Source organism: Elgaria multicarinata, chromosome 2, assembly GCF_023053635.1.
Source record: "Elgaria multicarinata webbii isolate HBS135686 ecotype San Diego chromosome 2, rElgMul1.1.pri, whole genome shotgun sequence".
NCBI classification, from domain to species: Eukaryota; Metazoa; Chordata; class Lepidosauria; order Squamata; family Anguidae; genus Elgaria; species Elgaria multicarinata.
The window spans coordinates 141,671,354-141,684,950 of NC_086172.1; the positions used below are offsets into that span (position 1 = coordinate 141,671,354).

Sequence of the window (13,597 nt, forward strand, 5' to 3'; positions counted from 1 at the left end):
CTATTCCATTGTGAATATAATTCCCTAATAAATACCTTAAATTTTTGCCTCTAACAGTGGTGTCAATTCTATGCCTCTTAGTAATCAGACTACTGAGGTAAATAAGATACAGAGTGTTTATTTTTGTGGCAGAGGTTTTATGGTTAAGGATTTTTATAGCTGAGGTAGCTCAGTGGCAGGAAGTTTCATAAACACAAGGGTCAAAGTTTTAATAAGTGCCTTTTAGGAAATGCATTCCAGAAAGTTTCTTCTGGAAGCCTTCCAGAAGTCACTTTCTCCAAAGTAGTAAGCAATAAGAAGTAGATGGTGAAACCTATATAATATTTCTACATTTCGAGACATAGGTGGGAGAAACCACAGGTTGTTCCACCATATTTGGTGTTGGCTGTGGGATAACGACAGGTCTCTGCCATACCTTTCCATGGGCGTCAGATTGGCCATGGTGGGAAATGAGTCGCTAGACTAGATTGGCCTCTGCTCTGATCCAATTGGGCTCTTTTTATGGTATTTTATGATATACTGAGTTGTACCATAAAAGAAAAAGTTGTATTTTTAGTCCAAATTATTATTTCATTTATGTTTAGTTGCCAATTGTACTTTTTTTGTAGGCAGAGATATGCTGTCTGACTTCTCTACATGAGCCAAATGGATGGAGTTGCACACTGAGTGTCGTTTGGTACATATCTCTCCTAATCAGCATTATTGAACAGAAAAAATGCTTAACTTCAAACTTGTAGCTTTTCTAGAAAAGAAAACAAGTAGGGTATACCAACAAATATCTCAAAACTACCCTCTGTTTCCTTTCAGAAGGAGAAGAAAAGAGTCACTCATGCAAAACTCAGTCTATCCCTGCCATGGTCTGCAGGCATTGCAACAATGCCACAAGATCAATGGAACAAATGCCAAGTGGATGATAAAAGATTTTTAGCTGTGGAGCTTGGTGCCTGTCCATTGCTAGAAAAGCCAAGCATAACAGTGATGGCTATCAGATTTCCAACTGGTGATAAAAGAAAAACATCCGTATGGACAAATTATGGCCCTCTTATTAGGGCAATGTTCAGTACATTGTGATACATATAATATTTACGCTCATAAGGTTAAAAGTTGCAATAGATGCAGGAGGAGAAGGGAAACCCCGTGAGGGAGTGAGAAAACAAGCCAAAGGCAGGGGTGGAACCAAGGATAATCTCAAAAAATATTATTGTTTGAAAAAAGATTTATTGAAGATAGCTATCTTCATTAAATCTTTTTTCAAACATTTTTTTTTTGAGATTATCCTTGGTTCCTCCCCTAAAAGTTGCAATGGCCTTATACGTGTCTTGATTCCAGGCCGTAAAAATTAATCCTGAACCCTCTCCGACAGTTTTACATGATTTCATATTTTCCCTAAAGTTTTTTGCCTTGTTTCATAATCCTCCAATTATGGACTAATTACTCTACTGCAAAAAATATCTATATAGATTGAAATTGTTTTAATAACAGTAAAAAATAAGGTTAATATGTCAGGATTTTGAAGTCTGAGAAAGCAATACTAATCACTTCCAAAGGAGATAAGCTCTGCCAGCAGGGCAGCACATCTGTCCCAGAGGTCTCCAGTACACATGAAAAAAACTTTGCAGGCATAGGAGTAATAACAACAACAACAACAACAATAATTTATTACCCACCTCGCCCTCTAGATCGAGGTGGGCTACAACACAAATACGAAACACCATAAAATACCACTAGATGTTTTTTTCTAATGCAACTCCACCCCCATTCCGCTCACTTCGGGTTTTTCCCCAACATCTCAAATTATTGTTCCAAGGTGAAGAAGTAAGTGAATGCAACCTATCTTTGCTCCTAATTCTGTCAGTTGCATGGGGGATTGGTTACACCTACCTCCCTTCCTTCCCTTTAATAGCCTCAGCCTTTTAGGAAATGCATTCCAGAAAGTTTCTTCTTCTGGAAGCCTTCCAGAAGTCACTTTCTCTAAAATAGTAAGCAATAAGAAGGAGATGAGCCTTTTCTACTTCTCTACCTAAGCCATTATTTCCCTAACCCCAACTCTCTCCCTCATCCCAATCCTAATTAATTCAATTTCCTTTCATCTTAATTCAGGACCAAATTTTTATTTCACCCTACTTCATAAACCTGGCCTAACTCCCACCCTTTTTCAAACCTTGGAATTAACTCTTTTCCCCCTAAGAATTGTTATCGGTTTCCACTTGTATATATCTTATTTCCAAAGGAAGACAGACTTTTGGAGTGTCAAGAAGGGCAGGAGAGGCTTCTGCCATCCCATCAAAATTGTGTGGGTATGCGCACATGTGTCTGTATTTAAACTGATTATTCGACTCCTACCTGTAACTTCCTGAATAGTAAGGATTTCTCACCTTTGTATATTTGCCAGCTTTTCCCCCTCCTTCTTCCTTCCTCCCACTCCGGCTACCAGAAGGCTAAATGAAAAACAGGACAAGGAGAGCAATAGCAGATGGGGGAGGAAGAGAAGGAGAGTTTTAAAAAGTGAGAGCATGGGTGGCATAAGATAGAGGGAGCAAATCCCTCTGCCCCGGTATCCACCATTTTTTTTATAGCAGCCCCACTTGTTCACTTCTTTCTATACATTAATATTAACATCTGCATGTGAATAAAAGTAACTATGAAAGTGGGCGACTCTATCAAGTGTAATAATGTGTAATGAAAATACATCAACATATATTCAGCCCTTATCCCTCTGCTTGAACCACAACAGCTACAAGGGCATTGTCTGTAAGGCAAAAGGAGAGCATCTGCCAGTTGCTACTGAAAAATCTCTCTCACAATTTTTAGTTAAAGGTACTAGAGCAGCGGTTCTCAACCTGTGGGTCAGGACCCCTTTGGGGGTTGAATGACCCTTTCACAGGGGTCGCGTAAGACCATAGGAAAACACATATTTCCGATGGTCTTAGGAAACTGTATTGACTGAACTATGTCATGTATCATCTTTTGTATTATTAAAGCTATTGTTATGTATTATTTTCATTAGCAAACCATCCCATGACAATGGATCGTGTAGAGAAGAATGAAAATAATTTTATGGTTGGGGGTCACCACAACATGAGGAACTGTATTAAAGGGTCGCGGCATTAGGAAGGTTGAGAACCACTGTACTAGAGGCTATGGGCAATCATTCTCCTCACTCCCTTCAAATCCCTGCTCCTTGCACTGACTAGGGCCTAATCTACACCTACTGCCCTTTCGCAAGGGAGGAGGGGTGGTTGAGAGTTTTCCCGTTTCTGCGATGGCCACTCACGAGGCACACATGAGGGAAGTTTCCCGCGAGTAAAGGAGAGCCATTGTGGGAGCATGTGTGTCCCCCGACGGCATTTCTGCATGTGGATTGGGAGGAATGGGAAGGAATATGCAGATGATACGACTAGTGGGATTTTTTTTACGTATCGGGAGGGATGCACATGAACGCAAAATCACAGCTATGCATGGGGTGGATAGGAGGTCCTGCGATTATGCAATGCTGCACAGAGATATATTTGTGTTAAAATAAACAGCGCCACAACATGCCCATAACCAATTAAAAAATGTGCCAAAAATGGCTGACGGGTCCCCTCCTGCACACCTCTGAAACTGCTGGACATGCCCCTTACAGTGGGTTGGCGGTTTGCTGAGCCAGGAGCTCACTCCAAACAGCAAGAGCTTCGTGAAAGGGGGTCACACCAGCCATGGACTTCGGGATTGTAGCGAGAGAGCCAGAAACCCCCCGCTACAAAACCAGTCAATGATATTCCTGAAAAACTGAGTGGTGGAGCCGAGATCACAGCGGGATCAGCTGTGAGTCATGTGGCCCGGTAGGGATGACTTTGATATCCTGGAATAAATGGCTGGTGTAGACATGGCCTAGGGGTCTGCTCTCAGAACATACACAGCTTCAATGACAACTAATGCTGCTCTCAAGCAAAGAGCAAGACTGTCTTCTAACATCACAAGGTATTGGGGTATCCCTTTGCATGGCAGTATGTGATTGGCTCTTCTGTTGTCTTTTTCACAGCTGAGCATAGGATAGGTATTTGAAGGTAGTCCCAGCCAAGGAGTATTTTTTTCAGTTTCCTTCAGACATACGATTATGCCAGAAAACATCCAGCTTCTGCACTGGAATGGACTTGGGTGGAGCAACTTCTGATGTTTCCACACCCTTAAGAACATAATGCTAGAGACAGTGTGCTGCCGCTGGAAAGGATGAAAGTATTTTTCCAGTTGTTAATTTAGGTTAAAATGAGAAGGCTTAAATGGACATTGCCTTTACTTAGGGAGGCTTGATATTACAGTCTGAAGACTATTTCACCAAAGAAAGACAAAAGTCTGCAAACTAGTTAAGGATACTCAAAAAACAGCAGTCTTCAGACTATGTGTAACATTTTGAACCGAACTACAAATGCTGATATTGCCCATTAAAAAGCAATACAAATGGTCAGCAGAATAATAAGAACCAGGTTACATTAAGCAAAATATAATTTATGCATCTCATTCCATATATTCTGCTGGAAGGTAACATCTTCTCTGTAGAAATTTATTCAGTAGGATTTGCTCTTCAAGGCCAGGCGAAATTTCAAGCCCCCAGAACTGTATACTGTATTTTGTTTGACATATAAAATTCCAGAGAGTTCACTGATTACTGTTGAGACCTAAAAGCCTGATAAAGACTAGTGCTAAATTCATACATAGACATGGAAACGTGCCCCCAAACCATAGCCATAATTCTGAGAATGTTTAAAATACCTCTGCATGGTGGTAGCATAGGTAAAAAGTATGGTTTAAGTCTGAATTCCTTTGCCTTTGAAAGGCTGCTGGTTATTTGCATTACTTTAGAAAGGATTTTTTTTTCCAGTTTAATATCTTACTTATCACAAAAAGCCAGGGTCCAGTTAGTTAAGGTTTCAGTTGAACGTGGAACATGACTTCCTAAGCTTGTCATGCATCAAACTGTTATGGCTGGCAATTGTTTAAAAAAATTCATTTTGTTATGAACTAGCCTGTTTTCAACTGGGCTGTTCAGAGATGGATTGCTTTCTGGAGTTTTTGACAGGTGTAATTGTTAAGGCGTCATCTGTTCTTGTTTGCACAAAATACATTTTAGCCAACTGTAGGACTTGCCCGCTAATCTTTCTCACATCATTCCATTCTTTGCTTGCCACTAGACAAATCCCCTGTTATTTGACCAGATGGTGGAAAATCCATTCTCATGATAAGTTGCTTCTAGTTTGCATTTAGATTACCTGCAAAAATGGAACAATTTACTACTCTGCCTCTAACCATCTCTTCCCTTCTTTTTTCCTTTAGTTTGACTTCCTGTAACTAATTATTTAAATTCTGCCCTGTGAGTTAAAATTAGTCATAGCTTTACATGTTTCACATGTATGTAAATGCACATAAAGTTCCAACTCAAGTTATATGATGGGTCCATCTAGAGTTGAAGTGACATGTCAAGGTGGGAGGACAAACTGTCTGATGTGCAAATACAGCTGTATTTGAAAGGATGTTTGGGAACTTTTTTTGTGAAAGCATGTATTTAAAAAAAGAAAAGAAAAACAGGCCATGGAATGGACAGTTTCTTTTTTATACAGTACTTGTAGCAAAGAAAAGAAGATATAAATATTAAATGGGTTTTGTTTGATTTTCACAGTGTGGAGTTTTATTGCTAGCGTTCAGAAAATATCTTATCACTGTAGCTGTGTTCTTTAGTGTAGTGCATATGTTATATAAAAATATTAACCTTTTACTGTCTTAAGAGAAGGAACAATGAGGGCTTGTTGTGGCCAAATAGCTTAAGTCAGAATGAGAACATTTGTTTTACAAACCTTTCAAAAACCAAGCTGAAAGTGATTTCAGTTAACCAGTACAAATTGATTAGGCTCAAATACTATTCAGTTCTTTAATTTTCAATTCTGAGAATATATATATACAAGAAATCAATTTAAAAGCATAAAATGGAACAGGAATATACAGTACCCAGAGTAAATAGCCAATATACAGTTTGATCTTGGGCAAAATCAATTTTTATATGGAACTTATGAGATCAACCCTCCCTGCTGACATAATGTGCTGAAGAACGAGTTATCAAAATTAATTTGGGATAGGCTGTCTGAACGTCAGTTCCACAGACAGAACATTCAACTGGCTTTATGAAAAAGATTATTATTCCTAACCAGAAACACCCGTGCAGATTATCTACTTTTTGAATGGCTTCACTAAGAGATTTGCCTGGTTACAGGAGTGATTGAAATCCATCTAGTAGCTAATCTTTAGTTTCTGGTACCCACTTACATAATAGATAGAAATGATTGTTTCATAAATTTACTATATAAGAGTTAGGAATAATTTATGTATATATATGAAATATCAAAGCAATTAGTGAATATTGTATTGACATACTCCATGTGTGATCCATAGTACTTTGAGAACAAGCACTTCTTTTTTTAATCAGAATGGGCCAGTTTCTGTGTTAATTTTATGCTGTGCGTTATAATTGACATAAAAAGTGGGTCTAGATGAGATTTATGTGGATGTGATGAATCACTTTAGATGAATCACTTTACTTCCCCAACCTGGTGTCCTCCAGACTACAACCTCCAGTATTCTTGACAAATGTCCATCCTGGCTAGGGTGGATTAGAGTTGGAGTCCAAAACATTTGAAGGGCAACAGGTTGTAGATGATATTTTATTGAAACCACTGCTGTCTTATAAGGAAAAATGGGTGAAAAAGAGGAAATAATAAGAGCGTTTATATAACTTTAGAAAAATTCATAGGGATCCCAATCAGAATACACCAAGTTTCCCAAATTTTCCCATCACCTGTAATATATCAATTATGTAACAATTGTTAGGAAGCACAACTTTTAATTTTTGTATACAAATAATTAAATACATAAGTATCAAGAAACAATTATGTTGATATACTTAAGTATATTTTGTGAACCGCCCAGAGAGCTTCGGCTATTGGGCGGTATAAAAATGTAATAAATAAATAAAATAAATAAAATATATTGTAAAGCTAATCAAACAGATAACTTTCATATGAATAAATACTTTGGTAATATGAAAGCAGAATTTGCTTCTGATGGTTCTGTTCTGTTCATTTCATTCATTCATTTATTATGTTTCTTTACCCCTCAATAGCCAAAGCTGTCTGGGCAGTTTACAAAGATGAAAAAACTTAAAAATACAATATTGTATATAGTATAAAACTATTTTCATGCAAATATATAAATAGACAACGTACATGTACATATATCCAAACAATTTTAACAATCAACAAATAAGAAATCCCTGGAACTGATTAAAAAATCTTATCAAATGTTGCCAAATGCCTGAGAATAGAGCAACGTCTTAACCTGGCCCTGAAAAGATAATACTGGCTCCAGGCGGACTTCATTGAGAGATAGTTTCTTAATCAGGGGGCTACCACTAAGAAGTAGAGAAATTATTAAAAGTAACTAGCTAAAAATGAAAATGAATTACTTAAATTGCAGGCTAATTATTTATAATGAATGATGCTGTGCAACCATGAATATAGCCAAAAGGGTTAAAATCAATAATTAATTGTGTGTGTTTTTTGAGCAATTTCTTAATTTAAACTAAAAGGAACATTGAACTGAATGGTTAATTGTAGACTCTAAAATTATGTGGCAGGCCCCAGTCCTATAATGATGAGGTCACTGGCCTTAGTTTTGTTTTGATCATCACAGGAAACATTAATAACCTGTTAGGTAGCTGTAATTTAAAGTTATGAATCAGCCTGAACTAGGGGTGGGGGAGATATTGGTTAGGTTTGGTTTGCATTTTTATACTAATTTACCTAATCTGCAGTTTCAGAACCAATACATGAACTTTGAAACACAGTTATACGTTGATATTTGCAATTCTCCAAATTTTGCAATGCAGTTCTTCAATGAAAAAATGCACAACATACATAAATGCAGTAAGATACCGAAATGCATTATATTAGGGGAAATTGCTTGCAAAAAATGCATATATTCGGCAAAATGTGTTGCCAAAATGTGTATTTTAGGAGAAATCTGCCCGCAAATCTGCCCAAATTTTCATGCAGGCTTACAGGATGATGATGATGATGATGATGATGATGATATTTAAAATCTCAAACTGATGCGGAAATGGAGCAAAACAGTTAAGATTGTAAAAATGAGAAATTGAGAGAAACTGAAATTGACACGTTTGTTTGTGTGAATATTGATGGATTCAGTTTGGAATTATGCCCCCAAGTGTAAAGACAGATGATTGTGTTAAGTTAGTTAAGTGTTATATCATACTTCTTTTAAATATGTACACTGTTGTTAGTTTAAATAATTAGAATAATTTGTGTGTCCCAATTTTTGCCATTTTAACAAGAAAAATTATTCTGATTGAGAATTAAGCTGCATTCCAGAAATGGAATCTGATATATATCTAAAGATATATATATATATATCTTTAGTCAGTGTAACAAGATGAGATAGATGTAACATATAACAGTAGTGCCTTTCAAAATACTAATTGTCCTGCATTACAGTTGACTGTAGAGAATCTCTAGTCATGTATATCTGTTTTTGATACCTCTACAGAATAACTGTCCAGCATCCTCTGCCCAACCAATCAGAATGTAGGAAAATCTACAGATATGACGGAATCTACTGTGAATCTACCTACCAGAAGTATGTTGAAATCTGTGTGAGTCTTTCTTCTGGCTCGTGCATTAGTGCTGTCCCGCTATTCAGAAGTTAAACGTGCATTGAAAACTTATACTTCTGCTTGAATGAAATACCTTTGAAATTGGGGACAGATATATGTTGTTTTCATACTTGGGAATTGTGCTCTTGAAGTTAAAAGGGAAATAAATAAACCTCTAGGACTTTATTAAATCTCTTAGGTATGCTTCTGTATATTGCAGTAAACAAGTACTTAAACTCAGAAAAACCTAGGCAAAGTATATTGCACAGGTGCTTCACATCTTAGGGATTTGAAAGGTGTGTTATGTATAAATTAGCTGTCACTTTTTTCAGTCGTGTAATGGAATGATGAGTTGTAATTTGCATAATCCTTTAAGAAGGCAAATTATACTGTCATGTAGCAGACTTAACATGCTAGCTAGGATTTCATAGCTTTGAAGCTAATTAGTATGTACCTTACAGGACAGTTAAATTGAAGTTGAGTCCTTTTGCTTTTTCAGTCATTTGCCTTTGTCCCTTGTCTAGCAGTATTTGAATTTGTTAGTGACTAGAGAACGTTAAAAGTTTATCGGAGGAAAGCATTATAGTCAGATATTGGCCTGAACAAGAAAATGTAATATAGTTTGAGTTTTAATACCCTTAAAGTCAGATATATATTTTACTGTTTCACAGTAGTTGGGTATTTTTTTTCCATTTTCCATTTAAAAAGTAGGCCTGATCCAGCAGTTTATGCTCAGAAATAGGTTTATTCTAGTTCTAAATCAGGATAATTTGAAGTTTCCAACACTTTACTAAGATTTCATTATATGCCAGTTACAGAAAGAATAAGGTATAGAATGACTACAAATTAAATGATTATGGAAAATAAGGCCTTTATGAATGAAACCTGATCATACATAGATCAAAGAATGATTTTAAATTACAACAAGAAGATAAACAGGGTGCAATCCTATGGAGATAGACAACAGCCTCCTTTTCTCTGTGTGCTGGCCACCCTGCATTTTCACCTAGATATGCAATTTTGCCCATCCTGGCATAGATTCAAGGAAGGTGAGGGAAAGACCCAATAGTCTCCTCCCCTTCCTGCCCCCTCGGCTGCCCCTCTCTTTTTAGCTTCTTCATTTTCTGTTTCCAAATGGGAGAGGCAGACAGCACGGTGAGAACTGTGCCAGCTACAAGTGGTGGTGGATAGAGTGGTTTCTGGGAACCTAGGTTAAAATGCTGGCTCTGAGCTTGGTTCCCAGAAACCAAAGATCCTATGGCTGTCTAGAATGTGTCTAGTGACCATAGCAATGCACCCTTAAATAATCAGTTCTAACTATTATGATGTCTCTACAAATTTATGAATACTAGCAGTTGATAACTAGCAATAAGCAAGAAATCTTATAAGAAGAAAGGTTTTTTTAATCTAAATTTAATGTTTAACATAGCACCTTACTCACCTAGTCAAGGCTATTTATATTTATCAGATGTACAGTTGTTGTGCTCTTCGTCCAAGGTGGTCATTCTTAGCTGGCTTTATCATGGTAATAGATAGATTTATATGTCAAAACTACAAATTAAGGATTGAAATTTGTGAATATGAAATTATTCTAACTGATTTGCATAAGCTGAAATTGATGTTGAAATTTAAAATCATCTCACTGGTGCTTCTGTAGTCATCAACAACGTATATCCTCTGAATGGAGATTAAAGTACGGATACAATTTTTTCTGTTTACCTGTGTCCTGGCTTTAACTTTACTTTTGGTCTCTCACTTCGTGTTTTATAAGCATAAGTGGCATGTCACTTTGTCGCACTTGACCAGAGGAGAGACAAAATGTCTTTCTCATTTCGCTGCTCCTGCTCTATTCATGGATGGCAAATTGGGGGTCTTTTTGGTGATTTGAAAGAGGGACTTGCTAATAGTGGTAGCAACAAGAGCTGGTCCTGATGCCTACCAGCTGGCAGTTCTTTACCAACCAGAAGTGGAAAAGACACTACATCATATCTTAGTATCATCCCCATGAAACATCTGGGGGACAAATGGCAGTCAACACTGGGGAAATTTTTTGGGGGAGGAAAAAAGTAGCCATCAAGAAGGGCTCTTTGTACCACTGCTGTGAAACTAGCGGTGGTGTCATAAGAGTAAAGAAAGGAGAGCCAAATTCCAAACTGGGCTATTAACTGAGAAGGGAGAAGAATTATGTTTTGCATACTATTCTCAATTTACGTTTATAAAAAATGCAAGGGGGAAACTCTTGGTATGCTTGCAATATATGCATGCCTTTCAAAGTACAGCATGTTTGAATAGGGTTAAATATACTGAAAAAACTAATTATTTTTGATGTTACTACTCATAGCCACTTCATATGCTACAGAGAAGCAGGGAATGTAGAAGCACAAGTGATGTGTGCTTTTGTTTTGTTTGCTTTAGCTTACCATAAAAAGTGGAGCCCTTCTGTACCATGTCTGTGGTGAGTTCTTTATGCTGTCTTTTAGGACTTCTTAAAGCAGCTCACAGAACAATTTAACATATATAAATATGTAAAACAGACTAATGCAGGTATTACTCTGATTCTGGCTATTGTACTACATAATCTGTAATTTGGCCTAAAAACCCTCTCCCCCGAAAACTACTGCAAGTGTGGAGAGGAGACAGACAATCAGAAGCAGTCTCATCCATCATTGGTCTTTAAAGCTTCTGGGAGAATACTGGGTGGACTCTTCAAGTCTAGAACTGAGAGGCCCCCAGCATTCTGACAAATTGTCTGGGAGGGAGGGAGGGAGAGAGCTGGAAGGGAGTGGGGTTCTACCTCAGAGGTCCCCTACTTTTCTGGGTCAATGAGCAAATTTGAAATTTTGAGAGAGTGTTGTGGGCACTATCATAAAATGGCTGCCATGGAATAGGAGGGCAGCTTGCTAATTAATAAAATGGCTGTCACAGTGTGCATGACCAGCTGGAAAACACTGATTTCCCAGGTGACAAAGTGGTGGGACTAAAAGAAAAGTATCTTGCCCAAGGATTTAAGTACAAGGCAAAGGTGGGTCTTGAACTCCAAAACACAAACTGCTTTGTTGAACCTAAAAAAGTTGATGTTAGAGGGCAGCACTTTGCTTTGCAACATAGAAAGATCCTAGTTTTTTATATATATAATCTTAAAAACATAATGATAAAATGGGGATTGGTAGGAAGCCTATGGGTGCCAAAAGAGGTGTCCATGAGCACCACATTGTAGACCAGAAATCTACCTTGTCATTTTAGTTAAACTCTAGTAGTAGGAACCTTTATTTACATTTGTTAATATTTGTATCTTAGTTTCAATTAGGCCAGAGTGTTGTTGTTGTTTTTTGTTTGTTTTACCTCAGAACAACATGGTGAGGCAGACTGGGAGATAGTGATTTGTCCAAGACCGTATTTGGACTATACTATTTTTTTTTTTGCTGAGTGACCCCATGTGCCTCCACCCCTCTAACTGAATTATACAGTGTTTTCAGGTTTCAATGCCACCATTTCATTTAGCACTGATAGGACCTGCTACAGTGTGGGAATTATACACTATTATATCACTATCCCTGTCCCCAATTTTACCATTTCCTCATTTATCTAATAATGCATCTATTGTTGTTTCTAAGTGCAGAGGGAGGAAAAAGCATTGCTAGTTTATAGTAAAAGTCAAGAGGCCACTTTTCTGGGCTGATCTCACAATTTAGGAGATCTCAGGGAAGGAATTGTACTAGTTACTAGAACCCAGATTCCCCTTGTCCTAACTTTCTTTAATGTGAAGTAAAGAGCAGGAGGTCCTGCAGTTACCTGAAGACAGAGGATTTACCTAAGTTTTTAAATTCAGAGCAAACCTTTCTCCTTTTACTTTTATAAATCTGTATGTAAGATTCTAATTTTTCTCTTTAACATTCTTTCCCCTTCCAAAGATAAATTGGCTCTTTCTAATAAAAGGGAACAATCCCACACTGTGTTCCTTTTTCCTTTTCACTCCTCTTTGCAATGAAAAGAGGCTGCTTTGCCAAACAGGGAGTGAAAGAGATCAAACCCTACAGGCAGTATGTTGTTGAATGAAGTACGTTCACAGCTGGATATCATGTCATAAGCATCAATAGGAATGTTGCTTTCTATTTCTTATGCAGCTTCAAATAGGATGTAACCTGTGAGAATTGAAGAGGCATTTATTTTGGTGCAAACATTGCAAAATTTTACAAACGACAGCTAGTTAGCTGGAAATATACAGTTTGTAGACAGAAACAATGCTGTGTGAGTAATCTGGTTTATGTGTGTTTTAAATTTTTATTCTGGGAGACTCTTCACGCTTCTGCCCTTGAGTATATTATGAAGACACCATGATACAGAAAGATGCCTGTGACATGGCTTCCAGCTGTGAAAATACTTTTAAAAATTACTGTATTGTCAGTAGGTTTTGAAATATTTTGCTCTGATAAAAACCGCCTACCTCTTCACTGCACTTTAAGGAAGGGCTAAGGGGGCTGTTCCTTTCATTAGGAAGGGGAAGTAAAGAAACAGTTACTATAGACTAAACTCCTTGTTTTAAAATTTTATGTCCTTGAGTTCAGTTTAAATTCTAAATGGTACATTTTTTTTCATTATTGCATAAGGAATTAATTCTAGTTTTCATTATGCCGATGTCTTCCTTGGAGAGAGAGGAAAAAAGAAACACAGGTCCATTTTTCTCTATTTCACTAATTTTTGTAGAGTAATATAATTTATTCTACTCAGTATACCATTTATCTGTGGCTGGTTTAATATGTCTTCAGTAACCAAAATATTGCTACATACATATATCCCTATATCTAAGTCAGATCAGATCTCCTCAAAAAAATAAAATAAAAAAATAGTAGAGAGCTCTGTTAATTTAAACATTTCTTCTAACGGTACTCAAATATAGAA

The 13,597-nt window shown here is 37.1% G+C and overlaps 1 protein-coding gene across 2 annotated transcripts in view; it reads left to right on the forward strand.

Moving 5' to 3' along the window:
- NPAS3 (neuronal PAS domain protein 3) overlaps positions 1 to 13,597 on the forward strand; it is an 839,000-nt gene that overhangs the window by 127,000 nt on the left and 698,403 nt on the right. For both annotated transcript variants that reach the window (XM_063117798.1, XM_063117799.1), the window contains exon 2: positions 8,593 to 8,682. In XM_063117798.1, coding sequence (XP_062973868.1) covers positions 8,593 to 8,682 — 90 coding nt within the window. The remainder of the gene's footprint in view (positions 1 to 8,592; positions 8,683 to 13,597) is intronic.